Source organism: Cotesia typhae, unplaced genomic scaffold (genome assembly GCF_013202065.1).
Source record: "Cotesia typhae breed Kobodo isofemale line unplaced genomic scaffold, CoteBio_Ctyphae scaffold_13, whole genome shotgun sequence".
Taxonomy (NCBI): domain Eukaryota; kingdom Metazoa; phylum Arthropoda; class Insecta; order Hymenoptera; family Braconidae; genus Cotesia; species Cotesia typhae.
This window is the reverse complement of record NW_027423774.1, coordinates 8,002,620-8,030,336: the sequence shown is the minus strand read 5'-3', so window position 1 is coordinate 8,030,336 and position 27,717 is coordinate 8,002,620. Positions and strand designations below refer to the sequence as shown.

General features: G+C 32.1%; 4 protein-coding genes across 6 annotated transcripts in view; 2 read left to right on the top strand and 2 right to left on the bottom strand.

The window, feature by feature from the left end:
• Positions 1–27,717, top strand: part of Rhogap100f (Rho GTPase activating protein at 100F) — a 116,807-nt gene that overhangs the window by 68,420 nt on the left and 20,670 nt on the right. The window contains exons 13-16 of one of the 2 annotated variants that reach the window (XM_074255129.1): positions 15,293–15,900; positions 16,049–16,465; positions 16,553–16,742; positions 16,816–17,099. In XM_074255129.1, the coding sequence (XP_074111230.1) occupies positions 15,293–15,900; positions 16,049–16,465; positions 16,553–16,742; positions 16,816–17,099 (1,499 nt within the window). Of the gene's footprint in view, positions 1–15,292; positions 15,901–16,048; positions 16,466–16,552; positions 16,743–16,811; positions 17,100–27,717 lie in introns of both variants that reach the window. The other variant, XM_074255130.1, reaches the window with a different exon arrangement.
• Positions 1–27,717, bottom strand: part of LOC141535275 (uncharacterized) — an 81,223-nt gene that overhangs the window by 36,007 nt on the left and 17,499 nt on the right. The gene's annotated exons all lie outside the window — the stretch shown is intronic.
• Positions 966–5,736, top strand: LOC141535116 (uncharacterized). The gene is made up of 8 exons (XM_074254909.1): positions 966–1,741; positions 3,429–3,529; positions 4,244–4,429; positions 4,503–4,670; positions 4,772–4,916; positions 5,157–5,266; positions 5,371–5,451; positions 5,518–5,736. Exons 3-8 carry the CDS (start codon positions 4,301–4,303, stop codon positions 5,734–5,736), a joined length of 852 nt encoding a protein of 283 aa, XP_074111010.1. The 5' UTR covers positions 966–1,741; positions 3,429–3,529; positions 4,244–4,300.
• On the bottom strand, positions 20,658–27,525 carry LOC141535112 (uncharacterized). Its single transcript, XM_074254904.1, has 3 exons — positions 25,325–27,525; positions 23,158–23,375; positions 20,658–20,702 (listed from the first exon to the last, which is right to left on the bottom strand). The coding sequence occupies exons 1-3, from the start codon at positions 25,701–25,703 to the stop codon at positions 20,658–20,660; spliced, it is 642 nt and encodes a 213-aa protein (XP_074111005.1). The 5' UTR covers positions 25,704–27,525.

Below are 27,717 nucleotides of genomic sequence, written 5' to 3'. Positions count from 1 at the left end.
ATTGAGTTTTCATAATTTACCTAATTATATTAACAGTTAGACGACAAATGGTTAATAAATTGATAATCATATAGCATTTTTCGACTACATAATTAACAACCATTTCATTCTACAAAATAAGAGATAACAAATTTTGTAATTTGAAAATACTTTCAATTAGTTAAAGGTCTATTTTTATCTTTATTATATTAAATTATGAAGTCAACAGGTGAATTTAGTATTATACATTATTAATTGGTTCCCTATTTAAAAATTTTTAAATGTTATGAATTTTTGTATGACTTAAAAAGATTTTATTTTGAAAATACTAGAAATTCACATAGGGATCAGTTTGATCCCGGGAAAAAAAATTATATATAATTCTATAGAACCATATATAATCTATATATGATTTCATATAATTTATATATAACTATATGTCTTTACATATGTTTGTTTTTAAGATTATATGTAATTATATAAAGCTATATATAATTGCAAATAATTTATATATAACTGTACGTCACTACATACATTCGTTTTTAAGATTATATATAATTTTTATATAACTACATATAATTACATATAATTTATATATAACTATATGTCATTACATGTATTTGTTTTTAATATTTGATCGAGCTAAATTTTAAATTATTTTAATTTTAAATTATTAAAATTTAACCAATTAAATAATTGTCTTCGAATAAATTAATTTATTAATAGTTAATAAATCTTTTTATCAGTGTATATTGATAATTAATAATTTACAAACGAAATAAAAAATTTTGTTCATTACGCATTGATCGTGTATACGATTTACATTACTTGTAGTTGTTAAAAACCCTGATATTCAAGTAATTCTCATCGGTAAACTGGTAAAGAATTTACCAGTTTAAAATTAGTCTTTCAAGCGTCAGGTCCCAGATTCGATTCCCGAGCGTAACAGTTGTTTTTTATTTGATTCCACTCTGGCTTTAGTCTGGGTTCACTCTGGTTCCACTTTAATTTAATTCTGAGTTTACTTTGATTCCACTCTGGCTTTAGTCTGGGTTCACTCTGGTTTCATGCTGGAAAATAGGCACAAAACCACTCTGGAACCATCATGATTCCATAACGTTTCCAGAATTTTTTCAGACTGATTTCAGAATGATTTGAAAGTCGCAAGGGGCACTAAAACATTCAGATAGTTTGTTCTGCGCTCTTTCATTTGTCAAAATCACTTAAATTTTTTGAGTCACTGTTCACTCTTGATTCAAATTGATTCGTCTTCAATTCCAAACACGATTGAACTGACGAAAAGTCACTGAGTTTCGATTTATATACCATCGAATATCGAAATTTTTAGTACCAGAACAGTCTACTCTTTAGTCTACTCTTTTAATAAATTTAGCAACATAATTTTTACCAGCAAATTAGTGATTTTTACTAATGAACTAGCGATATTTTCATTATTTCTATAAGTGGAGCTCAAACTCACTTCTGAATTTGTGAATTTCACAATTTTACTACTGTCTTAAATAGAACCAGCGATTTTTTGCTGATATAACCAGTGAACGAAAAATGCACTGGTTGAGTCAGTGAAAATTGTACATAAGTGCATGTGCTTAAACAAGAGTTTAAAGTGAAAATTTTGGAATATTTACGGTTGTAATGTGTAAATTTTGTGATGATGGTATAATTTAGTGATTAATAAGTGACAGCATTGTGGAATGATTGCTTCGGTGATTTACAACATTTTTGGACTGAACATGATATACAGGTAATTATATACTTTTTTGATAAATTGTTTCGGTCTAACTAATTCAACTATACGTGTAATCATAACTAATTCTCACATTTTTTTTTTCATCATTTGTTAAAATTAAAAACGTCACTAAACTGATTAATGGTTTTACTTTTATTCACTTTTATGGAAGTCAAATATACTCTCTTACAATGTACTGGTGAAATTTCGCCTATTCAACAAGTGAACAGAATATCTAAGCATATGCGCATGAGTTTGTATACCAATTAAATCAGTGAAATTCACTGATTCAAACCGTGCACATATTTACGCGCATGCGTTTAGATATTCTGTTCACTGATTCATTTTAAGAGCGTACTATTGATAATGAAATTTATTTAGTAGCACCAAGCACCTAATGTTTCGCGTTAAAAATTACTCCAGGGTTTTATATAAGAGTATTATTAACTAAAAAAGTTTTTTCAAATTATTAAATAAATTGTTTGTGTGCATTTTTGGAGTAAAATTAATTACAATTTAATCGCACCGAATATTTCTGTTAGATTCTGTAAGTACACTCTAATTTAATGAATTTTTGAGGTTAAATTTTGTCGAAATATAATTTAGATTCTAAACTTGAGTCATGCTCTAATGCATGGATTGTATGCTTAGTGCAACATTTAATTCAACGCTGACGATAAAAACTTCTTTTATTATTTTTTTTATTATTTTTTCAAATTAAAAATTTCACTGAACTGATTTAAAGTTTCGGATTTATTCACTGTTTGACAAGTAGAATATGAACCCCAGCGACGCCATCTAGCCACGCATGATACTATACTGCTCTTTCTTTCAACATATTATCTCACTATAGTATTTATAAAATAATTTATTTAGTAATACGGAGAACGTTGTGTTTCGTGCAGAGTGTAGCTCAAGGATTTCATATCAGAGTATAATAAACTACTTGAGTTTACAACAATTATTAATTACGTCAGTCGTATTAATTATTAAAAGAAAACTTAATTAAAATTCTATTGCACCAAACATTCGTATCGGATTCTGTAAGTAAATTCTAATGTAATAAATTTTTGAGGTTATGTTTTATCGAAAGTCTTATTTTGACTTTTACATTGAGTCATTCCTAAATCTATGAATTGTATGTTTTTTAATGAAATTTTTACTGAATTAATTATTGGTTATATTTTTATCCACTTTTTCGGAAGTCAAATGTACTCTCTTAAAATAAACACGCAGATTCTAGCTGATTCAACCAGTGGATGAAAAATTCGCTGTTTAAATCAGTGAAATGAATATTCAAGCACATGCGCGTGAGTAAACGCACGAATCGAATCAGTGAAATCCATTTTGCTTCGATATTTTGTTCACTGATTCATTTTAAGAGCGTACTATTGATAATGCAATTTATTTAGTAGCACCAAGAACCTAATGTTTCGCGTTAAAAATTACTCCTGGGTTGTATATAAGAGTATTATTAACTAACAAAGTATTTTACAATTTACAAATAATTTATTTGTGTCCATTTTTTGGAGTAAAATCAATTACAATTTTTTTTTGATCGAATCGATTGTTATTTAAGAGAAAAAATAAAATTTAATAAGAATAATATTGCCAAAAATGTATCAAATTCTGACATTGCAGGATATTTTCTTTTCTTATCTTCAACTGTTTTAATTTGATCATTTTTTTTTTTTTACTTCAGAATAATCGAGATGGAGGAGTTTAAGAACTTGTCAGTTGAGGAGCTAGTGGTTAAGTTGGGTGAAATTGTTCATGATTGTGACACTCTTGAAAAATTGAGGCGTAAGTGACTTGTTTAATCATTTATTTTTTGAATATTTTATTTGCCATGGAACGGTTGAATTGTTTTATCTGCCATCGATTAGTAAGTGGGGAATTGAGCGGATTAAAAAATCATTTTATAAACGTTCATGGGCTTACTGTAAGCCAGGGGGTCGGCGATCAGGGATTCAAATGTGATCAAGGTGGGTGTTGTCGAAGATTTTTGAACTTTTCATCTTTGAGACGCCATATTAAAAAAATTCATTTGCATAATCAACTAAATCATAACGACGATGACGAAATGAATGTAGATAATAACGACAATGAAAATGACAACAGAAATGATAATAATATTGATAATAATGATCATTTTCATCCTAATAATGATGGTGAAAATAATAATAATAATAATAATAATAATAATCGGGTGTTTGACATGCGTTATCACATTGTTCGAATGATTGGTCGATTCCAGTGTAAGCCGTCTATGACAACTTCAACATTGACAGATATCATAGGTGAATGTGAGGAATTGTTAATCAACACGTTTAAACTAATGAAAATAATTTGCAGTAGAAAAATAAATCAAATAATCTCTAAGAAAATACTACACAAATCAAAATTCGGTTATTTTGACGTGTCGTTATAAATTTTTTTCCGTGAATTTACTAATTGAAAATTATATTATAAGATTTACGTTTATGAACTATGTGATCAATAAATTATATTTTTTAGGAACCTTACTATGACAAAAACTCAAAGACCGGATTTTTGGAGTATCGTTTGTATACGATGCGAAGCAATTTAAGCCCTTCGAAAAAAATGTATTCTAAGGCAGCTTTGAAACGACAAGAAAAAAAAACGTCTTCCTCGTCATCTCAATTCGTTTCTGGATTTATAGAAACAGAAATAAAGCAAAAAGTTGGTTGTTAATTAGTAAAAACTTAATTGATTTGTTGTAATCTTTTTATTATTTATTTTGATATTATTTTAGATCTCTGTAATGAATAATTGTAATCCAACTGATCAGAATAAGGAAAAAATTGTCACGCTTCTTGAAGATACAAGAGACTTTAGGCGACAGTGGATTGAGCAGTCAGGTCCAACAATTTCGGAAATTTTTAGTCATTATCCACGTTTTCTAGATTATGATGGAGAAATGGTAAGGTCTTTCAGAACAATTTTTAATTTCCTTTTTTACCTTTATTACCTTTTTTTATTTCTTACTAAAAACCGAAATTTTATGATTGTATTAAATTACAGATTGAACAAGAATTTGACTCTCTGTATCCTAAGTCAGCAGACAACTTTCTGGAAAAGTTTTCTACGTTCTATGCTCCCCGGATTTATCATTACGTTAAACAATGCAAACCAGCTTTGTATACCAAATCGGCTATTATTTCAGATGGTTAGTAAACATTTTACGTATGTACTTGATAAAATTAACTAGTTGCTAAGTTGTTGCTTTAATTAATATCATGTTTAATATATTTTATTTCCTATGTCATACTTCTACTGATGTTGTCCGTGCTGATATAACGTGAAATATCTGTATATATATATATATATATATATATATATATATATATATATATATATATATATATATATATATATATATATATATATATATATATATATGCTCTAGAAAATTTGAGGGCTCTGATGATATTGTCAACCTTACTGCCTGTATCAAATTCAATAATTACCAAAAAAGGTAAAGGGAAAGGAAAAGGGAAAGAAAAAGGAAAAAAAAGGGTACGTGTAGACTTAAATTGAAAATTTAATACCTAAGTAATTGTTCTTATTTTTATGATTTTGATCTAAATAATTGATTTTTTAATTTATTTTTTATTTTATAGAAACGTGATGAAAATGATGATGATTCTGAGCCTCTGAAAACCAATGCATTTCCTAACAGAGATTTGTTGAAAATAGTTGCCGTAAGTTGGATTTAATAAATTATAATTATTATATTCATTAAGCCTAATTTTTTATCTTAAACACAGGATGGAACAAATTTAATTAATTATGTAAAAGAGGTAAAAAAACGCCAAGTGACCAACATCCAACCGTATTTAATTTTAGTTAAAGGACAAGATACTGAAACTTTCTTTATCGAAGGCGACAATTGGCTTATGAATGTTAAACAAAAAACAGTACACCGATTGCAGCTTTCAACTTGCTGTACAAACTTTTTATGTTTTAAATCTGAAGTACCCAGATAATTTGCAAAATTTTTATAACTTCATTGATTGTTATATTTTTGCAATGAAAGATGTGCAACCAAGATCCAGTGTATCAGCGTTACATGTCGTTTTTAACCATACTCCATTAAATGATACTGCGGATGATTCATCCTCTGATTAGTTTGGAAAAAGTTAAAGGCACTATGTTCACTGTTTAAAAAAATATTTTAGTATGCCATCGTTTTTATTTTACAGTTATAATTATAGCTTAATTTATATTCACGTTTTTATTATCAATTACTTTTGGTATATTCATAAAAAAAGTATAATTTTAATAATTATAAGTCATTTGAAAAATTTATTATTCGATAAGTTTTATAAAACGATTCAAGTAAAAATTTCAGGAACTTTAAAAAATGTTCCAGTGCAGCGCACTTTATAAAAAAAAGTTATTATTATTATGTTGTAATTACCAAATATTAAATGTGCATTATTAGTTGTAATGATTATAATTATAATTCATATTTAAGCTTTAAATTATCACTTGCTAAGTTTAAAAAAATTGATTGAAGTCAGTATGTTAAGGGTGTTGAGAATGGCTCAGTCAAATATATTTTATAATCAAAATTTAGTTTATAATCATTTTATGCCAATTATGCAATAATTGGCATAAAAAAAATAAAAAAAGTATGTTTTAATTTTAAAGTATTTTGTATGTATTTAATATATATACATAATTTAATATATAATGATTTCATTTTCATGACAAGTTATTGTTATTATTCTTGTATTATTACTCATGGTTCTTATAATTATAAATTACCTCAGTAATCAATCACTTGATTAGTCTCAGAGTGAATAATGATATTCGATAAATTCAGTGGATTTTTATATTCACTAATTACATCAGTGGATTTTTATGTTCACCAATCAAATTAGTGGATTTTCATTTTTATTTTATAATTCAGTGGATTTTTATGTCCACCAATCAAATTAGTGGATTTTTATTTTCATTTTTTAATTCAGTGGATTTTATGTCCATCAATCAAATTAGTGGATTTTCATTTTTATTTATTAATTCAGTGGATTCTCATATTTAATGATCGAATTAGTGGATTCTCATTTGCATTTATTACTTCAGTGGATTCTCATCTTCAATGATCAAATCAGTGGATTTTAATATTCACATATTCATACAGTGAATAGTCACTAATTCTGCGTGGTACGATTCGCACTTTTACAAATAGTGAATATTCACTTACAATTAGTGAAAAACCACTAATTCATGTTTAGAGAGTAGAATATGCACATATAAGTCACTTCGACTTGAGTCCTCTAGATTAATTATAACACTCATACACATTTTATAACTTTCTAGATCAATCTAGGAGATTCTAGAAATTTTTCGAACATCTGAATCGATTCTAATAGTTTGTACTTGTTTAAGAATTTTTTAGATCATTTCAGAAATTTTTAGAATTTTCTCTAATGTTCCAGATCAATTATAGCAGATTGCCCTCATTTTATAATTTTTTAGATCATTCTAAAGATTTTGGAAACTTTTTAGAACATTCAAGATCGATTAAAACGGTTTTACGCATTTTGGAACTTTCTGGATTAGTTCAAAAATTTTTAAATCTTTCTAAAACTTCCAGATAATTTTCAATAGTTTGCATACATTTCGAAACTTTCTAGATCAATCAAAAAAATTTGAGAAATTTCTAGAACATTCGAGATCGGTAATGACAGTTTTACACATTTTTGAACTTACTAGATCAATCGAGAAATTTTTTAGAACTTTTTAGAACCTCCAGATCGATTTTGATAGTTTGCACCTATTTCGGAACTTTCTAGATCAATCCGAAAATTTTTAGAACTTTCTGGAACATTTCTGATCGTGAATAACAATTTTAGACATTTCGGACCTTTTTAGATCAATCCAACAATCTTTAGAACTTTGAAACGGGTGTCGTTTGCTCGTTGGTCGCCCCTTTTATTCATTAAGGGCGCCTCTGGATTTTTAGACTCAGTATCCAAAACTGGACCAGAACATGGAGTAAAAAAAACTTGAGAGGTGTCAAAGGACACCCGGATGGAACGAAGTTTACAATAGCTTACTATAGCTTATAATAGCTTACTATAGCAAAAAGTGTCGTTAAAACTTTTTGTCTTAATTTTTTCCGTCTAGCTCTCTTTCGCAACGCGCGATAAGGAACTTCGTTCCAATAGATCAGGGTCGTGAGAGATTGTTGGAAGGAACCAAAACTTAAACACAGATATTCGTTTTACAAAATTATCTATTTATCCTATCCTTTTTACAATTGAAACAATGGCCAATGTAACAATTAATGAAATTTCATAGAATAAAATACACTCATACCCCACTCTCATACGGTATGTTTCGCGCTGTCCAGCTGGATCCTCACGTGGCTGTAGTGCCCGCTGTCCACTGGACTCTCACACTACTCTATCTACTTCGCGCTGTCTCCTGGACCCTTACGCTACTTTTACTTGTCTCCCAAACCTTCACGTTACTCTAAAAGAACTACCTCGAAGCCAGAGGAGTATACTATGAAACCGAGGTAGCCCCTTTACTCACACACAACCACACCATTTTCCATTTCCAATAATCACATTAAATTTTCCGACTAATACTGTGTTCTTAATGTTACAACAATAAATATTTAATACCAAGAGTTCTTCGTATCTTGAATTAATCGAACTTTGTCAAGTCCGAGAATTTAATAAATAAATTACAATCCATTAATTTTAGTCGAAATTAATTAAATTATTTCGATAATTGAATAAATTTTGCATTGTCTAAATTATTCTTATTTAATCCAAATTATATTTATTTAATCCAAATCATTTCATGTAATCCATTTATCAGCGGTAAATTTAACTAAATTTTATTTCTTTTGCAAAAGTGAAATTTTGACATAAGATATTTTAGTGTAAGCCGAGAGATTTTAGTTTTGACCTTCAAAGGTTTTGTACTAAGTTCAGGCGCGTGACAAGATGACTGACTCTTTCTCAAGGTTGTTAATTTTTATGCTAGTTATTTTTGACAAAAATTGACAAGTGTCTCAATTTTTAATTTTAAGCCAATTATTTGATTAACAAGTTTAATGATTATATCCTGACTCTAGTTTTGTTTTAATTGTAACAAATTATTAAATTATTGCGCTGAATGATTTACCGTGTGATTTTCTAATGTTAAATAAATTTTTAACTTAAATAATTTAATTTGACGATTTACTCAATTTCATTTTTACTGGCTTAAGCCGAATCCCAAACCCTTAATTATCAATAATCGAATTTTACACATGACATTGAAATCTGAGATTAATAAACTGAAATTCTTCCTAGTAATATTAACTCAGACTGGCCTATGTGTTCTAATCTATAATCTGACGTAGACGAATTGTTTTTCCTAAACAAATTAATTAATAACTCCCCTGTTTAAAATTTCCAATAGGATCCCATCAAAAGCGACAAAAGCCACTTAGAAACCCATAAATTTTAATGGTTACAACGGCTTAAGATCACAGCACACTGTGATCTGTCGATAACTAACACATTGTGGATAAAAGGACCTTTAACGGGTAACGAACAGACCATTACAGCGAGTTTCAGGTGGTGTTTATCAATTTACGTCTCGACGGCGTCATTGGTTTTCCGAACTAGTAGTTCGGCCTCTTTTACGCTGTCTACTATTATCGTGGCCGCAACGTCATCTGCAAAGCCCGTTAGCTCTACTTGTTCTGGTAACGGGATTATAAGAAGCTCATCGTAGTCCGCGTTCCATAGATCGGGCTCCATTATTGAGCCTTGCGCCACGCAAGCCGTTATGGCATATTCTTGTGGGCCTTCAGTAGTTTTCCACTATTAGCTTTCTTTCGTCAAGGTAGTTGTGGGCTAGTGCCAGGTCTAGCGTCAAGAAAAGACATACTTTACGAGCTTTGAGGCTACCAGACCATGCTTGTGTTGCTGTCTTTATGACTTTCTAGATTGCTCCGACTTGAACGACCTTTGCGGAAGCCATGGTGATTGGCGGCATAGCCTCCAGCACGGTCGATATCGTTGCGAAGTCTTTCTTATATGAGCTTCTCGAGCAGTTTTTCAGCAATGTCTAGCATACAAAGTGGTCTAAACGTCAAAGGTGTTACGGGGGTTTCTTTATCTTTGTCTAAGAAAACCAATCTCTACCACTTTGAGACCGCGGAAAACGTGCCAATTGCCAAGCATGCGTTGTAAGTGTTCAAGAGTATGTCTGGATATTCTAGGGCTACAGTCTTGATCATTAATGCCGGGATGCCATCAGGTCCAGGTGCTTTTCCTGTCTTGAGTGACTTAGCCGCGTCTTGTAGTTCCTTCATTGTAAAGGGTGGTACTTCACAGTTGTGAGCGTAGTATTTCTCCTCCCGCGGCGGGTGCTGGGGAAAAGCTCCAGTACAATTCTGTTAATTAAGGCAGGAGATTTTGGTGCTTCTGGTAAAGCCTTTCCAAGTTGTTTGGTAACAATTTGGTAGGCTTTACCTCAGATGTCCTTGTCGAGATCGTTGCAGATCTCTTTCCATAATCTCGCTTTATTTGCTTTGATGGCTCGGTTTAGCGTCTTTTTTGTCTGCTTATATTCTTTCGAATATGAGTTCTGGTTCGGGGAGCGTTTCGCAGATCTCGTGACGCGGCGACGTAGGTCATGACGTCTTTTGTGAAGTTCTGCTACGTTTGTTGATCATCAGCACGTCAGCCTGTGAAAATTCCGATATTTCAGCTGCGGCAAAGAGGCATCAAATGCGGCAGTAATCTCCTTCATCACATTTAGCATTGCCTTTTCCGTCTTGCTCCAGGTATCCAGAGTCAGATTCTGAAGGGTAGACCAGCTCCGTGTAAGTGACGTTTGCAATTTTTTTGAATCAAGCTTCCTGGCGTTCCACTTCCGTTGTTGAAGGACTTGTTGTGAAGCTGGAACAGGTGCCAGACCAACGCTGAATGTCACATACTGGTGATCACTACTACTGCATTCTTTAGATAGTTCAGTCTTTAAGGGGCACACCTAGTGTGAAATTTCGAAAAAGTCGATTTTTTTTTTTCATATTTCGGTAGATTACACCTTTAAAAATAACATATTAAAATTTCAAATCGATATCTCAAATAGTTTTTGAGTTATAACATTTTAAAAAGCAGCCGCTCGGCAGCTAGAGTGTCATTAGCTGCGAGACGTACCTGAAGTATTGTTCAGAGTCTACTGTCTCTTCCAGCCCCTATAACACGATTCCAGTTTCTATTGTTGGCTCTCAGGTATACAACAATATATCATTATAATAATTTCTAGAAATTTCTAGAAATTTTTCGTTTACTGCCACGTAAATTATTTTCGGAGCCAGACACATTTAGTCTCATTGTGATCGTTGTATCGAGCGCATCATAATTTTACACGTGCTATTTTCTTGAAAATGAGTGATCAATCTTCATATTCAAATAAAAAAGGAACTCACAATGTTCCTAAGCATCGATCAATTGCGAAAAAACGCAAGTTTACCGGAAATAGATTTACATTTGAGCAATCTACTGCGAATACCAGTACGTCCGCAGAAAAGTTATTACAAAATAATGACAATAATGTTGTGATTGACCCATCTCATGGATATTGTATTTTGCAATTTTTATCAGTTTTTAGTGCAATTAGTAATTTAGTGGTGTGTAAAACCTGTCAAAAAAAAGTTACTTTCAATCAAGCAAGTTCAAGAGGTCTAGGGTTCAAAATTGCTATTATTTGTGAATGTGGCAATTCGTATATTAATTCTGGACCAATGATTAATAACGCATTTGAAATAAATAAACGTATTGTTGCTGTGATGCGTCTATTGGGCATCGGAATAAATGGGATAAATTTTTTCTGTGGATTAATGGATTTAGCATGCAAATTTTACGACCAAACTTTTGCGGGATGTTTTACGAATTTACAGATTGCAGTCGAAACTGTTTGTAAGCTCAGTATGCAGCAAGCTATAAATGAAGAAAAAGAGCTTACATTAAAGAAAGAAAATTCGGAGACAAATTTGACTGTTAGCGGCGATGGTACCTGGAAAAAACGTGGCCATACTTCCCGTTTTGGAGTAGTTACGCTGGCAGGAAAATACAGCAAGAAAATTCTTGATTCATGCGTAAAATCTACATATTGTCAGAGTTGTGTTTTTTGGAAGAAAAAAAAGATAGCGAACCTGAAGATTATGAGGAATGGCTATCATTACACGATGAAGAATGTGATGCCAATCATAAAGGATCTGCCTCAAAAATGGAAGTGGATAGTGTAAAAGACATGTTTGGTCGTTCCATTAGTAAATATGGTGTAAAATATACCCGCTATATTGGTGATGGTGATAGCGCTACCCACAAAGGACTTATAGATTTGAATCCTTATGATATTCCTGTTGCTAAATTGGAATGCTATCTACATGTGAAAAAAGAATGGGAACACGTTGCCGAAGTGTAAAGAACATTAATAAGAAATTAGGAGGAAAAAGTAAAACATCACAAAAGTTAACTGTAAATTTTATAAATAAACTCCAAAAATATTATGGTTTAGCAATTATGAGGAATCAAGATAATGTAGATGAAATGTATAAAGCAATCTGGGCAACATTTTATCATTTCTGTTCAACTGACAAAAACCCAAATCATAAAAATTGTCCAGAAGGCGCTGAAAGTTGGTGCGCTTATCGCCGCGCGGAAGCTGAAGGAATCACTAGTACATTTAAACACGATTACCTCCCACTGGATCCAGAAGTACAAGAAGCTATAAAACCTATTTATGAAGACTTATCTCGATATGAATTGCTTGATAGATGTAAAGGTAACAATACTCAAAACAACAATGAAAGCTACAACGGTTTACTTTGGCACTTTTCACCCAAGCATCTTCATAATGGCTCAAAACTATTGAATTGTCAAATAATTTTGCAACTGCAATATTTAATGACGGTTATTCGTCAATTTTGAAGATATTCAATGTAATGGGAGTGATAGTTGGACCTGCAGCAAGAGATTTTGCGGCTCTTAAGGACGACACGAGAATACGAATCGCTGATTATCGCCAAAGGGCTTCTTCAAAAGAAGGTCGATCATCTCGAAGAAAAGCTTCTTCAGCTGAACAAGCCCTTTTCGAAGAAGAGGAAGGTGTATTATATGGCCCTGGAATAGCAGATTAGCTGTAAATATGATTTTAAACCACTTATAACAGTGGAAACGATCATTTTATCTTTAAACACGTTTTTCTCGAAACAGCATTTTCCGAATTTGCTGCAGTGATTACTCAAAAACAAATGATCCGATCACTATCGAATTTTTTTTACATGTTCTATATATAGTTCTCCGTACAATGACCTATCGATTTTTTGATCTGATCAAAAATCGAATTTTCGCAGGCCACAAACGACCAAAATTTTAGGTAAAATTCGACTATTTTTTTAAAACGCCGCCATATTGTCAATTTTTGATTTTTTTTTATCGTAGGTCATTGTACCGACAATATTATCTAGTTTAACGAGATATTTTTTTTTTTAGATTTCATCCACGGAGAAGGCCGGAATCACTGCAGCAGTGAAGGACCTTTTTTTTTCGCGCCGTTAGAGATCGACGATAACTTAAAAAATATTTAATTTTTTTCTTCAAAAATTTCATTATGTATTCTTAAAACATGTATAAATATATTCTTAAAATTTTAAAATAATTGATAAAGTATTTTTTTTAATAAAAATTCCCAAAAATCACGTTTTTTTTAGGCCGTTACACTAGGTGTGCCCCTTAATCATGTTGGCTATCCTTGGAGTTGCCAGTGAGATGTTGAGGATGGATTCTTTGTACCTTGGTCTTCTAAAGGTTGTGTTAGTTCCAGTGTTTAGTATTGTGAGGTACTCCTGGCAAAAGATACCAATTCCTTCGTTGGATGAAAGGTAGACGCTCATCAAGTGGGTTGTGGGAATCTTTATTCACACGAAGCCCGCTCCACTTCCGTTGTTGTTGACGGTGATCTTTTTCAAGTTTACTATCGATATCGCTGCTGCACCGGACTTATCGGCGAACCATGTTTTATCTTCGATGTTTAGATGCTGTTCGCAGATAAAACAGACGTTGATTTTATCTTCAAAGACGCTCTAGCGCAGCAGGTTTTGCGCTAAAGCGCACCTATTCAAGTTGTCTTGGAGTATGCCCGTCATTTTTGCCTTCTCGTGGCTTCGGAAAGTGCTGTGCGGAATATCATGCAAGCTCCGGTGCCAGAAATATGGCATAAACCATCTTGAGCATCTTTATCCGGAGTACAAAGAAAGCAACATGACTTCTCCGTGCAGTTTGCGGCCTTGTGGTTCTCTCTACCACATTTGTAGTAGCACACTGTCGTGTTTGGTGTCCAAAACCAAGACATTTAAAGCAGCGGGTTACTTTTACAACTGGGCGTATACGGCAGTTAATCCGCATTTTTCAAATTCGAAAATAATGCTGTGAAGCGGGAAAGAATAGGAGTTACGGATAATTATTACGTGAAGCGTTCCAACAACGCTTTGAGGGGAATGGCGGACGAGCACTTCCTAGAATCCAGAAATCGAATCCCCATAGAGTTCATATTTTTTGAACTTGTCAACTGTTTATTTGCACTAAAAAAATTTTTTTCGTATCGATTCTTTGTTGCCGGAAAAATTTTTACATGCAAATTAAATGAATTTTTTTCTAATTTTAACTTTTTTTTAATGCAGAAATCCGAAAAACTGAAAATAATTCATGCAAACTCAAAAAAATTTTTTTTAGCTTAGCTTCATTTTTTGCTTATAGAACCAATAATAGCTATAATTAAAAAAAAAATTTAACCGTATGATTTTTCGCGGAGTCACAGCTATTTGTTCATAAGCGCTCGAGCGGAGCCGTGTATTTTTTTTTTTTTTTTTTTTTTTAAAAATTAACATCTCGTAAACTATTGGTTGCAGAGACATCAGGTTTAGCTCATTTTGTTCCTGATTAAATTTTCTAAATTTTACGTGCAGTATGTCTCGGCTACTTTTGCGTAATTTCTGAGATATTTTAATTTAAAGCTCAACGCAAAAATCCTATTTTTTTTTTTTTAAAGCAATATTTTCCACATACACACAAATGTTCAGAATATTTTTCTGAGTATTTAAAAAAAAATCCAAAATTCGACCGTCTAATCGAAAAGTGGCCGACAAACTACTTTTCTTTCCCAGGCCGACTGAACTACACGTGCACCGGGCAAATACTTCTGAGCATAATAAACATTGTGAGTGACGAAATACTTTTTTTTTTTTCTTTTTCAATGACTAAGGATTTTTGCACAAGGCTCTTCAATACAAATCTTTTGATTTGAGATGAATAACTTTTTAATGTTTAAATATCTTTAATTCTCATAGTGGAAAGTCAAAATTACACTTGATATTTATAACTCACATTCAAAAATTCCTGTTGAATGGTATTACTTTCTCGAAAAAAGCAATCTTATTGTTTTTTCTAGAGTCATATTTTATGATTACAATGATGTTTCTGCTAAAACTCGATGGTTAACAAAAGCTTTTTCATCTTTCAGAATTTTTAAAGTATAAAATTGAAAAACCACCAACAGTTGGCACACCTAATTCAACAAGCTCATTGTTGAGTTCTCTTGGAGAGACTTCAAATAGTGATTTTGCTAGTGGAGTCAGTGGACTTCTCTGGGTCCATCTTTTAGCGGGGCGTGGTCTGCGATCAACGACTTCTTCATCAGCTGCTACAACGCCATCTACACCATCAGGTCAACCAAATATTACTTCTTGTGGCTTAAGAGATCTCTATTGCGTTTTAGAATGTGATCGAGTCCACAAGGCTCGTACGGTTGTACGAACTGGTGATCTCATGTTTGATTGGGATGAAACTTTCGAATTGGATTTAGTTGGAAACCGTCAACTTGACCTACTTGTTTATTCATGGGATCCCCAACATAGGCATAAGTTATGTTATAAAGGATCAGTTCATCTTGCGACATTACTCAAAGAGTCTCCAATACATCAATTAGCTCTTAAAGTTGAGCCAAGGGGAACTATTTATTTAAGATTACGTTATACAGATGCTCATCAGACATTCAAACGACGAGGACTTCCGGTGATATCCTTAGCTACTAGAATTGCTCCTCTTTTCGGAGTCGATTTAGATACAGTGGTTAGTATCATCATAACTTTTTATTATTTTAAAGCATAAAACACTCGATAACCTTGAAGTTGAGTTTTTAAAATTGAAGTTGTCCCTGGGAAAATAGTAATTTATAACTAAAACGTTTCAATATTGTTGATTTTGTACGTAATTTCAGGTGAGTAGAGAAAGTAAGACTGGCGGAGTACCGGGTGGAGTTTCTACAGCTTTAACCGTGAATAATAATATGAACATTCCAATAATTGTATGGCGTTGTGTAGAGGAAGTTGAAAGACGTGGACTCGATATAATTGGATTGTATAGACTTTGTGGATCTGCTACTAAAAAACGAATACTTAGGGAAGCTTTTGAGCGTAACGCTCGATCAGTAGATCTTTCTCCTGATAACGTACCCGACATAAATGTTATTACGGGAGTACTTAAAGATTATTTAAGAGAATTACCGGAACCACTTTTCACCAAGTGCCTCTATCAAATGATGGTTGATGCATTAGCGGTATGTCTCCCTGATGATCCGCAAGGTAATGCTAAGCTAATGTTTAGTATACTTGACTGCTTACCAAAAGTCAATAAGGTAAAAACATTACTATCATTAGTTATTAATCTGTTCTGATTTATTCAATATTAGTTGTTAATAAAACATTTTTTTTCTCTTTTTTAGTGTACCTTGATATATCTCTTAGATCATTTAGCGTTGGTGTTATCTCAATGTAACAAAATGTCACCAGCTAGTTTAGCAGTTTGTTTTGGACCAGTATTAATGTTACATTCCGATGATTCGACGCTTTTAGATTTTCAACAACCAATTGCAGTTTTAAAATACCTCCTCGAAATATGGCCAGTGAAGTCAGGTAATGTTCTCAATGAATTTAATCCTTTAATTTTGATATGAGCTGAGTAATCAGCGGATTTTTTCACAGACAGTTCGGAAGACTTCTTCAGTCGGTTCAACACTTCCTCGAGTTACGCCAATAATCGGGCTTACCAGCAGTACCAGCAGCAGCAATATTATCAGCAATCATCATCCATCACTGCCGCAACTTCACCAATTGTCTCAGCATCAACAAAATCCAGTATATCCGGGTGCATTAACTCGAACCATGCTGCCTTGGCAGCCGCAACTCTCACTTCATCATCCGCCAGCCAATTCAGTTCCTATGGGATACGGCCTATCCACTCGTCCACCTCTGCAAATCAAGCAGCGACAGGTATGTAACGGAGATGAAATACTAATCTAACTTCTGACGGCTGGATAGATCTCGATCAAAATTAGTTTAGAAGTTGATAGTATTACTAAGCAGAACCTAAAATATCCTTTTTTGTTATATTCGCTCCAAAAGTTAAACTTTTGAGTGTTTGGTGGCGTCCGTAAAGGGAATCTTTTCTAGAGACTTTTTACCATACCGTACCGTCTTTTTTTTACGACCTAGGCCGGAAAGTTTTACCTCCTCCTTTTTTTACGAACTTTTTGGGTACACCCAGACGAAATTGAAAGAGATTGTAGGAAAAAAAGTCACATTCTAGTGTACCGACCAATGATTTTGAGTAAATTTCAAACTTAGCTGGCCGTTTATTATGAAGCGGATCTAATGTTAATAAAATAACAACCACGCCATAAATAAATAATAAAAAGATAATTAATATAAAATTAAGTTTTTTTGCCTTTGTGAAACTTCATAAAATTTAAATATATTATTATTTGCCTCCTATGTCTCACAAGTTAAACTTATGGAGCGATAATAACAAAAAATATTCTATGTCATTCGGCCGTTTAGTGGCGACTTAGGCCATGACTTTTTTTTCGATATTTGCTTTAATGTTTGTGAGGCGTATGTTCAAAAATGAACGTAAATTTCCGTTAAAATTGAGCCCGTTTCGATCCTTCTTGCCACAAACCTTAAGCTCATCGAAATATCGTCGCCATCAGAAAACCGCCACTTCACGGCCTTATGACATAAATATCTGTTTTGTAGTAACGACCGCGAAACTTAGATTTTCGAGCTATAGTTAGGAGGAGTAAAATGAATGATTTCTGGTCAGATATAGTTGAATCTACTTTTCTCGAACACGTATTGATAAGCGTCATTTCTCTCTCTTTATCTGTCTCTACATTCCCGGGAAAAAATCATCATGCATGATCAGGCGTTAATTTCATGCATGATCATGCATGAATATTTGCCATGCATGGCCTTAAATGATCATTCATGATCATATGTGATTAAGCATAATCATGCTTTTACATGCCTGGCAAATATTCATGATCAATCATGCATGATCAAGCATTTTTGTCGCGATAAAAAAAAATTTTAGTTGAACAAAAAAATTTTTTTTTGTTCATCAAGGTATTAGTCTTTTACTATTAAGTAGTAATCGATTGTTTCTTTCACTGAAAAATACCATTTGACATCCGGTCTTTGATGAGACTCGAACCCAGGACCCTTGAGACACGAAGTATGAACAATAACCACTACGCTGATCCTTCACAATTCTTCAAAAGATTTTTACTACATATTATATTTTTCGTTCGTCGTTAGAGTGATTGTGACTTGAGTACAATGTTAGTAATGATTTAGCTTTAATTAAATAAATTCTATTCAATGTACATATTTTATACAAAAAATATGTTTTTTACAAGAAAAGTAAAGTCGAAAGTATTTAGAAATGAATGTTATACATTTTTGTTTGTATTCATCTTCTTATATAACAGATCTAACTGACCTTCCAGTTTTTCAGTTTTTAAGATTTGTTTTTTTTTTTTTATTTTCAAAGATGAATATCTTAATTAAAAAAAAAATTTTTTTTTCTTTTAATTTTCAAAAATTCTTAATTCTGGAAACAAAAAAATCTCTTATTAGGAGTTTCAGAATTTTATAAGATCAGTTAGAAATATTATAAATGAAAAATTGAGCCACAAAAAAAAAAACATGAATTTGAATATTTCTCCTTTTTAAATTTTAAAATTCTGTGGTTTTTTCTTTTACTAGATATTATTTTTTTAGCTGTCGAAAACTTTCCTTTTGAAACAGATCTTGAACGATTGTAATGAGTTTAGTACTTATAATATATTGAAAAAGACTTGAAAAATTCGGAGAATGGTAAAAATTTGAATATTGCATAACTTTTAAAACAAATTTTCAAATTTTTTCTTTCCTTCGTAAAAAATCAACACGCGTGATCATGCTTAATCAAGTATGAAGCAGATATAATCATGTATAAATTGTGTATGATCGTGCGTGAATAATGTATAATCGTGTAAGATCATACTTGAACATATACTTTTCAGCATGCGTGATTGTGCACGATCAGGCATGATCGTGCATAATTCAAGCTTGACCAAGCTCGATCAGGTATGACCGTTTGTGATCAAGCTGAATAAGCGAACATAACCCTACTTGATCATGTATGGCTTTGTGTGATCATCCCGAAACAACACTTTTTTTTTCTTATAACTATTAGTTGTAAAACAAATTGAACTTCGTAATACAAATTAATTTCGTAATACATAAAATCAAATAAGAATAATCTTTTTAGTACTTATACTTGAGGGAAAGAGACTTGACGATTGAGTCAGTGTAAAAAAAAATGTAACATAATAATAATAATTTTCTTATCGAATTTTCAAACTTTCAGAACATTTCGAATCAAATCCATAATGGTGTCGAATCCGGTATTGATTTTGGTTACGGAAAGAGTTATCGTGCATGGCCATGCTTGGCCAAGCCCGATCATGAATGATTGTACAAAGCCATACGCAGTCGAACTGGCTGATGCTTACTTATTCTGTTCAATCACAAATGGTCATACTTGATCGAGCTTGGTCAAGCATGAATCATGTATGGCCGTTTACGGGCATGTACAGTCATGCATGATAGTCTCTGCTGTGTTTAACGACTTCATGCATAATAAAGCTTTATCAAGCATGAATCCTGCATGATCAGGCTTGATCAAGCAATTTTTTTGTATGGCCCTACAAGGTCATATTCCTTCATTCAGACTCATGCACGACCTTTTAGTTCTCACGGTACACAGTTATGCACGATCGAGTATGATTGTGTATGATTATGCATAGTCATGACAGGTTGTGCGATATAACACATGGTTACAAGTACACAATTGAGTATTATCTAGCACAATCGTGCACGATCATTCACGACTCATGTATTATCATGCACGATCATACACGGTCCATGCATGATTATGCCTAATTCATGCTCGGTCAAGTACGATCATACATGGTGATTTTTTCCCGGGTTCCCGTACGGATGCTAAAAGTACTACAAGATATTTAGTTTTGTTTACTTCTACAATCGTCCGCCAAGAAGAGTATAAATCGAAAAAAAAAAAAATCTTGGTGATAAGTCGATTCTTGTAAACAATTTTCACTGCATTTTTTTACTGCATGAAAATCTGTTCATTCATTCCAAAGTTATTGCGGTTTAAAAATTCAAAAAATCGTGTTTCATTAAACATCCATCAAACTTATGAGCTCAAAAGCTTGGAGAGCTGAAAAGTTATTTCTTTGAACTCAGAGAGCTCAAAATAATACATAAATTGTATTTTTGAGCTCGAAGAGATCAAAAACGTCATAAGTGCAATGTCAAGTGTAAGTATGGAATTGGCGAAAAGTCGCAGGGATGGCCTTCAGGGCCAACCATTTTCCTACTTTTTTTTTTTAATTTCAACTTTTTTAAGAATACCATTTTTTAATTTATATTTCTTCTTAGTTTCAAATTTTATCGAAATTTGAATTTGAGATACTAACCACATTATGAAACTCGATGTAAAATACTATTAGCCTCGTCAATCATGGACTGTTTGAATTATTTCTAATTTAATGTTTTATAAATAGCAGCACTAATGTTAGAAAATTATTTTTTTAAGTAATAGCACAATATTTAAATGACTGAAATTTAATTTCTTGATGCAAAATCAATAACAATTTAGAGTTTATGACACATAAATTGAACACAGTATTTTTTTGTCATTTTCACACCAAGTCATTTATACTGATTGAAGTCGAAAACATTTTTACAATGTATAAAAGTACTTAAATTTATGGAAAAAATATAAGTGAGAAACATAAGTACCGAAAAAAAAGTATTTCTTGCACCAAGAAAATTTTGACGGAGGCCGAAGTTATATTTTAGCAAGAAGAAATTTTTTGTCTTAAAAAATTTTGACTTCATTCTTGAAATTTTCAGTCATCTTTAATATATTCTTGGTCTAAAAAAATTTACCTTTGAGTCAAGATTTTTTTCTGCAGTGTATGGAAACATACAAGCATACCCAGTAAACACATGACTGTAATATGACGTCATTTATAAGTTATCGGAGTGTCACAATATTTTACGTCAATATGACCTGAAATTGACCTGTCTTTTGATCCAATTGTGACGTGAAAATTTGTGATATTATTTCAAAATCACGTACAACTGTGACTTGTCACTAATGGAAACACATTATGTTAAACTTACGTCGTTATGACATACAATAATGGCATTCTTATAACGTAATATTGTAGTTTATATATTAGGGTGATTCAAAAAAAAAGAATATTTTTTTTTTCGTTTGGTACTCTGAAAAATAGGTTCCTAGACACCTCTAAGAAAGCCTCTCCAAGCATGAGTTCTTAATTGTAACGGGAAGGTCCTCCTTCTTACAGTTTTCTATTTTTTCTTATTATCAGATAGAAAAATTTATATCTCGCTTCCAACTACTTGAAAAAATATCCTGTTCCTTAGATTTTGTAGGAAATTGAATGCTCTACAAAAAAGGTCTCTTACGATTTTTTCGTAAACCCAACCGTTTAAAAGATATTAACGGTTAAAGTTTGATTATTTTTGGGAAAATTTTTTATTTCTTATGAATTTTATAACTCAATGAAAAAAATCATTATGAATGATGAAACTCATAGTTTTGTAGGAAATTTACTGCTCTATAAAAATGGTCTCTTATGATTTTTCGATCAAGTTGAGCGTTTACGAGATATTCATCGTCAAACATCAATGCATATCAATTTTTCTAGTTTTTGATCAATAATTCGAAAAATTTCAATTTATTCTGTGAGTTTCAAGGAAATTTAGACAAATTTGAGTTTCTATGAATAGAAATATGTTATGAACTATTTTTTTAATTAGTTTTTTTAGTCTTGGACATGTTTGATTACATTAAAACAAAAAATTAGTGCATTTTTTAAATATATAATTCAATTTAGTGTGTTTCACTTTTTTATCGAAGAATTTATTTATTTAATTATCAACTGCCATATAATTTTCAATATTTTCAACATAACGGTACACTTTTACTGTAAATAATTTCCTCTATTGCAGTTTGGGTAGTTTTTTCGATGTTCTTTGATAATTTGCAATAAGTATTGGAATTGCTCTTCATTTTTGTCAAGCATTGATTATACTCACTAACTAATGCAACAGCTCGTTCTGCTGAATCATTAACAACTTTCAATTGGTTAAAGTATTCTTTATTTTCAATGTAACTGTCATTAGTAGGCCACGATTCAATATCTTTATCAAGGAAGTCATATGGTAAATCAAAGATTTTAAAGAGATTTAAAGACTTTTTAGAAACAAAGTCACTCAGACTTTTTGCGTTAATGAATTCAAATCGTTTTTATCAATTATAAATTTTTAGCTTTAGAATCTGTACCGTTACGAGTATTAACAGCTCCAACAATATTTTTTTACTTCCAATGAAACGGTATCGTCAAATAATGATAAAATGGCAAGTTCATCACTTAAATACCATAAATGCAAAATCATTTTTCACAAGTTGCTGAAGAAATCAATGAATTGATATTTTTGTACTCGAATAAATTTTTCAAAAACTGCAAGTCATGATTAGCAGCAGTTGTTGCAGAAGTTGATGAAAACCAAGCTTTTAAATACAGTGTAACTATAAATATACAAATTTGCCGAAGACCGTCCAATTCTTTATTAGAAAGTTTAAATTCATTTCTGAATAGAAACATTTTTAAACTGTAAATTGCCTTCGCCATCCACCTAGCATGATGAATTGCACCAGGACGTTTGAAAAAATTTCTTCTTGAGGCATTTCTCCAAGGAAAATCAACGACAATTCCAACAATTCTTTATAGTCATCTCGGGGTTGTAGTAACTATCAAGAACAATTAAAAATTTGTCAGAAACAAGAAAATTTTTTTCTTAAAATCGCAGTTAAATCATACCTGTAAGGATTGTGCAATTAAACTAGATATTTCATTTTTTTATCCAAAATGATATCAGCAACAACAGTATCTTCAATTCCAGATTTATAATTAGTTTTATTTATTTCATCCCATGATTTTTTAAATCTTCCGAACATTGGTACGTTTGGCCCAGATGACACAGGCCAATATACTTCAAATGCACTTCTCAATATGATCTCAAAAATGTGGTGACGACATGGTAACCAGATTAACTCTCTTCCCAAAGTCTTTTCAATTGCCTTACATGTACCGTTATGAATTCCTGTATAAAGAAAATAGATAACTATCGTTAAATTTAATATTTTCAACAAATTGTAGATTATATTTAAAATCCAAATGAGTAAATAATTCTCAATAATTTCAAAAGTGAAATTCAGTAAGCAATAAAAATTAAACTAGAACGTTAATAATTAAATATTTTTAACACGCTTTTATTAACTTCACCTGTATGTTTGTATGTAACTCTCCTTTGCATAAAGAGACTACCATAATGATATTATTTAAATTTTGATTATTATCAACCTAGAACCCAGGTGATGACCTTCCTAGTCATCCTCTGATGACCATCCCGAAGTTATATCTCGAAACCAGGTGTTTTCCTCCGCAGGTTTTCATCGGAAATAGCACAGATAAACCCGTACATTAACCCGGAATCCTCTGATGACCATCCCGAAGTTATATCTCGAAACCAGGTGTTTTCCTCCGTAGGTTTTCATCGGAAATGGCACAGATAAACCCGTACATTAAACCGGAATCCTCTGATGACCATCCCGAAGTTATATCTCGAAACCAGGTGTTTTCCTCCGCAGGTTTTCATCGGAAATAGCACAGATAAACCCGTACATTAACCCGGAATCCTCTGATGACCATCCCGAAGTTATATCTCGAAACCAGGTGTTTTCCTCCGTAGGTTTTCATCGGAAATAGCACAGATAAACCCGTACATTAAACCGGAATCCTCTGATGACCATCCCGAAGTTATATCTCGAAACCAGGTGTTTTCCTCCGTAGGTTTTCATCGGAAATGGCACAGATAAACCCGTACATTAACCCGGAATCCTCTGATGACCATCCCGAAGTTATATCTCGAAACCAGGTGTTTTCCTCCGCAGGTTTTCATCGGAAATGGCACAGATAAACCCGTACATTAACCCGGAATCCTCTGATGACCATCCCGAAGTTATATCTCGAAACCAGGTGTTTTCCTCCGTAGGTTTTCATCGGAAATGGCACAGATAAACCCGTACATTAACCCGGAATCCTCTGATGACCATCCCGAAGTTATATCTCGAAACCAGGTGTTTTCCTCCGCAGGTTTTCATCGGAAATAGCACAGATAAACCCGTACATTAACCCGGAATCCTCTGATGACCATCCCGAAGTTATATCTCGAAGCTATTTGTAATCTTTCTAGATCATTCCAGAAATTTCTAGACTTTTCAGGAACATTCCATACCGATTTCAGCCGTTGCACACAATTTGGAATCTTTCTAGATCATTCCAGAAATTTCTAGACTTTTCTAGAACATTCCATACCGATTTCAGCCGTTGCACACGATTTGGAATCTTTCTAGATCATTCCAGAAATTTCTAGACTTTTCTGGAACATTCCATACCGATTTCAGTTGATCATGCAGTCATTTATCTGGGTTCTCGGCTGTTTGCTGCGGGACAAGCATACGTAGCACTCAGCCGATGCAGATCTTTGGACGGGATTCGAATTGAGGACCTTGATTGCTCCAAGTTGACGGGTAAAACCCTATGTAACAGCGAAGCATTAGATGAAATGGAACGACTAAGAAATAATTCATAATAAATATAGTTTAAAAAAACTAAAAAAACACGCTTTTAAAGAATATTTTGAACTAAAAGTTAAAAATAAATATAGTTAAAAAAACTAAAGAACACGCTTTTATAAATAATATCGAACTAAAAAGTGGAAAATAATTTTAAAAATAAACTCAAAAAAGTAGTATATAAAAAATACTAGCAGAACTGAGAGAAAAGCGTGGGGCGCTCGATATATGAAAATTATGGCACAAGGCGCTCCACGCTTTTCTCTCAGTTCTGCTAGTATTTTTTATATACTACTTTTTTGAGTTTATTTTTAAAATTATTTTCCACTTTTTAGTTCGATATTATTTATAAAAGCGTGTTCTTTAGTTTTTTTTAACTATATTTATTTAGATTAAATTATCATTGATAAGTTACCTGTATTAACTGCCGTCGTGTCAAAACACATCGCCTTAACATAATTAGTAATACCCCATTCACTCAATGTCGATAAAATGGCTGATGTTTGATTGTCTGCCGTCCCAGAATTCATTTTTGGAACCCCAAGTAATTGTTCGGTACCAAATGCAGTTAAAATAACTGGTAGCCGTTCCACAGATTTTGATCCAACAAGGTCATTCAGCATTTTTCCGTCCCAATGCACAACGTATTTATCGTGTGTCTTAAAGTTGTCATTAAGTCCTTTAGCAATGTCTTCTCTTTGAAGCATACGAGCTCGTTGAATTGAACTATAACTGAGCGTTGTATCTTCAATTTTAATACCTACTGCTAGTAAAACCGGAGCAATAATAAACATCGCATTTCTACTGCTGATATTAGCTCGGTCGAGTCCAAAAATGACTTCATGAGTTAAGACATCAAGTTTTGCTCGTTTTGGCGGAATTGGAGGTTCATACTCTGAATCAGATCCAAAATTTGTAACTCCACTTAATGTATACGTAGAGAACGACTCTGATTTTTCACTTGGAACAATCGCATGACTGGTAGACGGTTGATCTAAGTCTGGAATAAGATCTATTTTATAAATTAAACGAAGAAAATGTATAGAATTTATTCATTTTGATGACAAATAATTAAGAAAGGACTCCAAAAATTGTCTAGTCAAATGTCATCTAGTCATCTATGAAAAGTTACACTACTACCTGACTTTATAATAATTAAATATCTCAGATACTTACTACTCTCATCTATTCCCATCATAGTTGTGGTTAAGTTTGATACAGGTACATTATTAGAAAGAATCTCTTTATGGGTACCGAATTTTTGATCCAAATACAACTTTCTAATATTATCATCAAGCACTTTTAAGGATTTTTCGCTCACAATGTCGAATAATTGTTCAAGATCAGTCTGAAATTTCATTTCCTTTTGGTTTTGCGCTGAATTCTTTTTATCGAAATTTTTTTGTAATTTTAACCATTGACTGTGATAGCGAAGAAATTTTTGACTGCATTAGGAGCTCCACTAGTTGGAATCTGATTTTTTCTCCACAGTTCAATAACTTGGTCAACTGAATTTTTAGCACTTTGTTTGATTGAATACTTTAAAATTTTAAGTTGGTAGAAAAACACACGCATAACCTCTTTCACTTTTGTTAACTTACGTTCCGAAATTCTTTGTAGAGGTATTCCGATAAAACGTATTTCTTTATTCATTGTAGGTTAATTGATGATAAATAAATTTATGTGATGATTATAAGACTTATTTAAAATGAATTATTTTATTACGTATTCAAGATGATCAGTTTTAGGAACACTGAAAATACGGTATTAAATGGGTAGATACTGAAGATAGTTGAGAGTAAAAAACATAGATGGCGTTAGTTTCAGAAGACAAACAGAAGAAGAAATGGAATTCAAAACAAAAATCCCCTCGAACGAAAATTTTATGTATATTTTGTGAAAAACAATTTAAAAATACGCACTGAACAAATTTCATAATAATAAATGACAACGCGATTAAGATTTTAAATTATTAAAGATAAAATTTTAAAAAAATATTATTAGAATAAAAACTTTCAAATGAATTTTTGAACAGAAAACATCTATAGGAGTTGCTTTTATAATAAAAACTCAAATTTGTCTAAATTTCCTTGAAACTCACAGAATAAATTGAAATTTTTCGAATTATTGATCAAAAACTAGAAAAATTGATATGCATTGATGTTTGACGATGAATATCTCGTAAACGCTCAACTTGATCGAAAAATCATAAGAGACCATTTTTATAGAGCAGTAAATTTCCTACAAAACTATGAGTTTCATCATTCATAATGATTTTTTTTCATTGAGTTATAAAATTCATAAGAAATAAAAAATTTTCCCAAAAATAATCAAACTTTAACCGTTAATATCTTTTAAACGGTTGGGTTTACGAAAAAATCGTAAGAGACCTTTTTTGTAGAGCATTCAATTTCCTACAAAATCTAAGGAACAAGATATTTTTTCAAGTAGTTGGAAGCGAGATATAAATTTTTCTATCTGATAATAAGAAAAAATAGAAAACTGTAAGAAGGAGGACCTTCCCGTTACAATTAAGAACTCATGCTTGGAGAGGCTTTCTTAGAGGTGTCTAGGAACCTATTTTTCAGAGTACCAAACGAAAAAAAAAATATTCTTTTTTTTTTAATCACCCTATTATATATTATGTTTGTTATACGTACTACCTAAGTCATTTCCGTAATATCATAGAGTCACGGTTGTACGTAATCTTGAAATTATATCACAAATTTTTACATCATAATTGGATCACAAGATAGGTCAATTTTACCTCATATTTACGTAAAATATTGTGACATTCCTATGACTTAT

Excerpts from the sequence above, each read along its gene's own strand:
- LOC141535112 (XM_074254904.1), bottom strand. The coding sequence starts at position 25,703 with ATGTTTATTATTGCTCCGGTTTTACTAGCAGTAGGTATTAAAATTGAA. Across the intron at positions 23,376-25,324 it reads CACGACGGCAGTTAATACAG|GAATTCATAACGGTACATGT; the intron begins GTAACTTATCAA and ends TTCTTTATACAG. Across the intron at positions 20,703-23,157 it reads AATCTGGAATTGAAGATACT|TCCATGATTGACGAGGCTAA; the intron begins GTTGTTGCTGAT and ends TAATTCAAACAG.
- LOC141535116 (XM_074254909.1), top strand. The coding sequence starts at position 4,301 with ATGCGAAGCAATTTAAGCCCTTCGAAAAAAATGTATTCTAAGGCAGCT. Across the intron at positions 4,430-4,502 it reads AAACAGAAATAAAGCAAAAA|ATCTCTGTAATGAATAATTG; the intron begins GTTGGTTGTTAA and ends ATATTATTTTAG. Across the intron at positions 5,267-5,370 it reads AAGAAAAAGGAAAAAAAAGG|AAACGTGATGAAAATGATGA; the intron begins GTACGTGTAGAC and ends TTTATTTTATAG.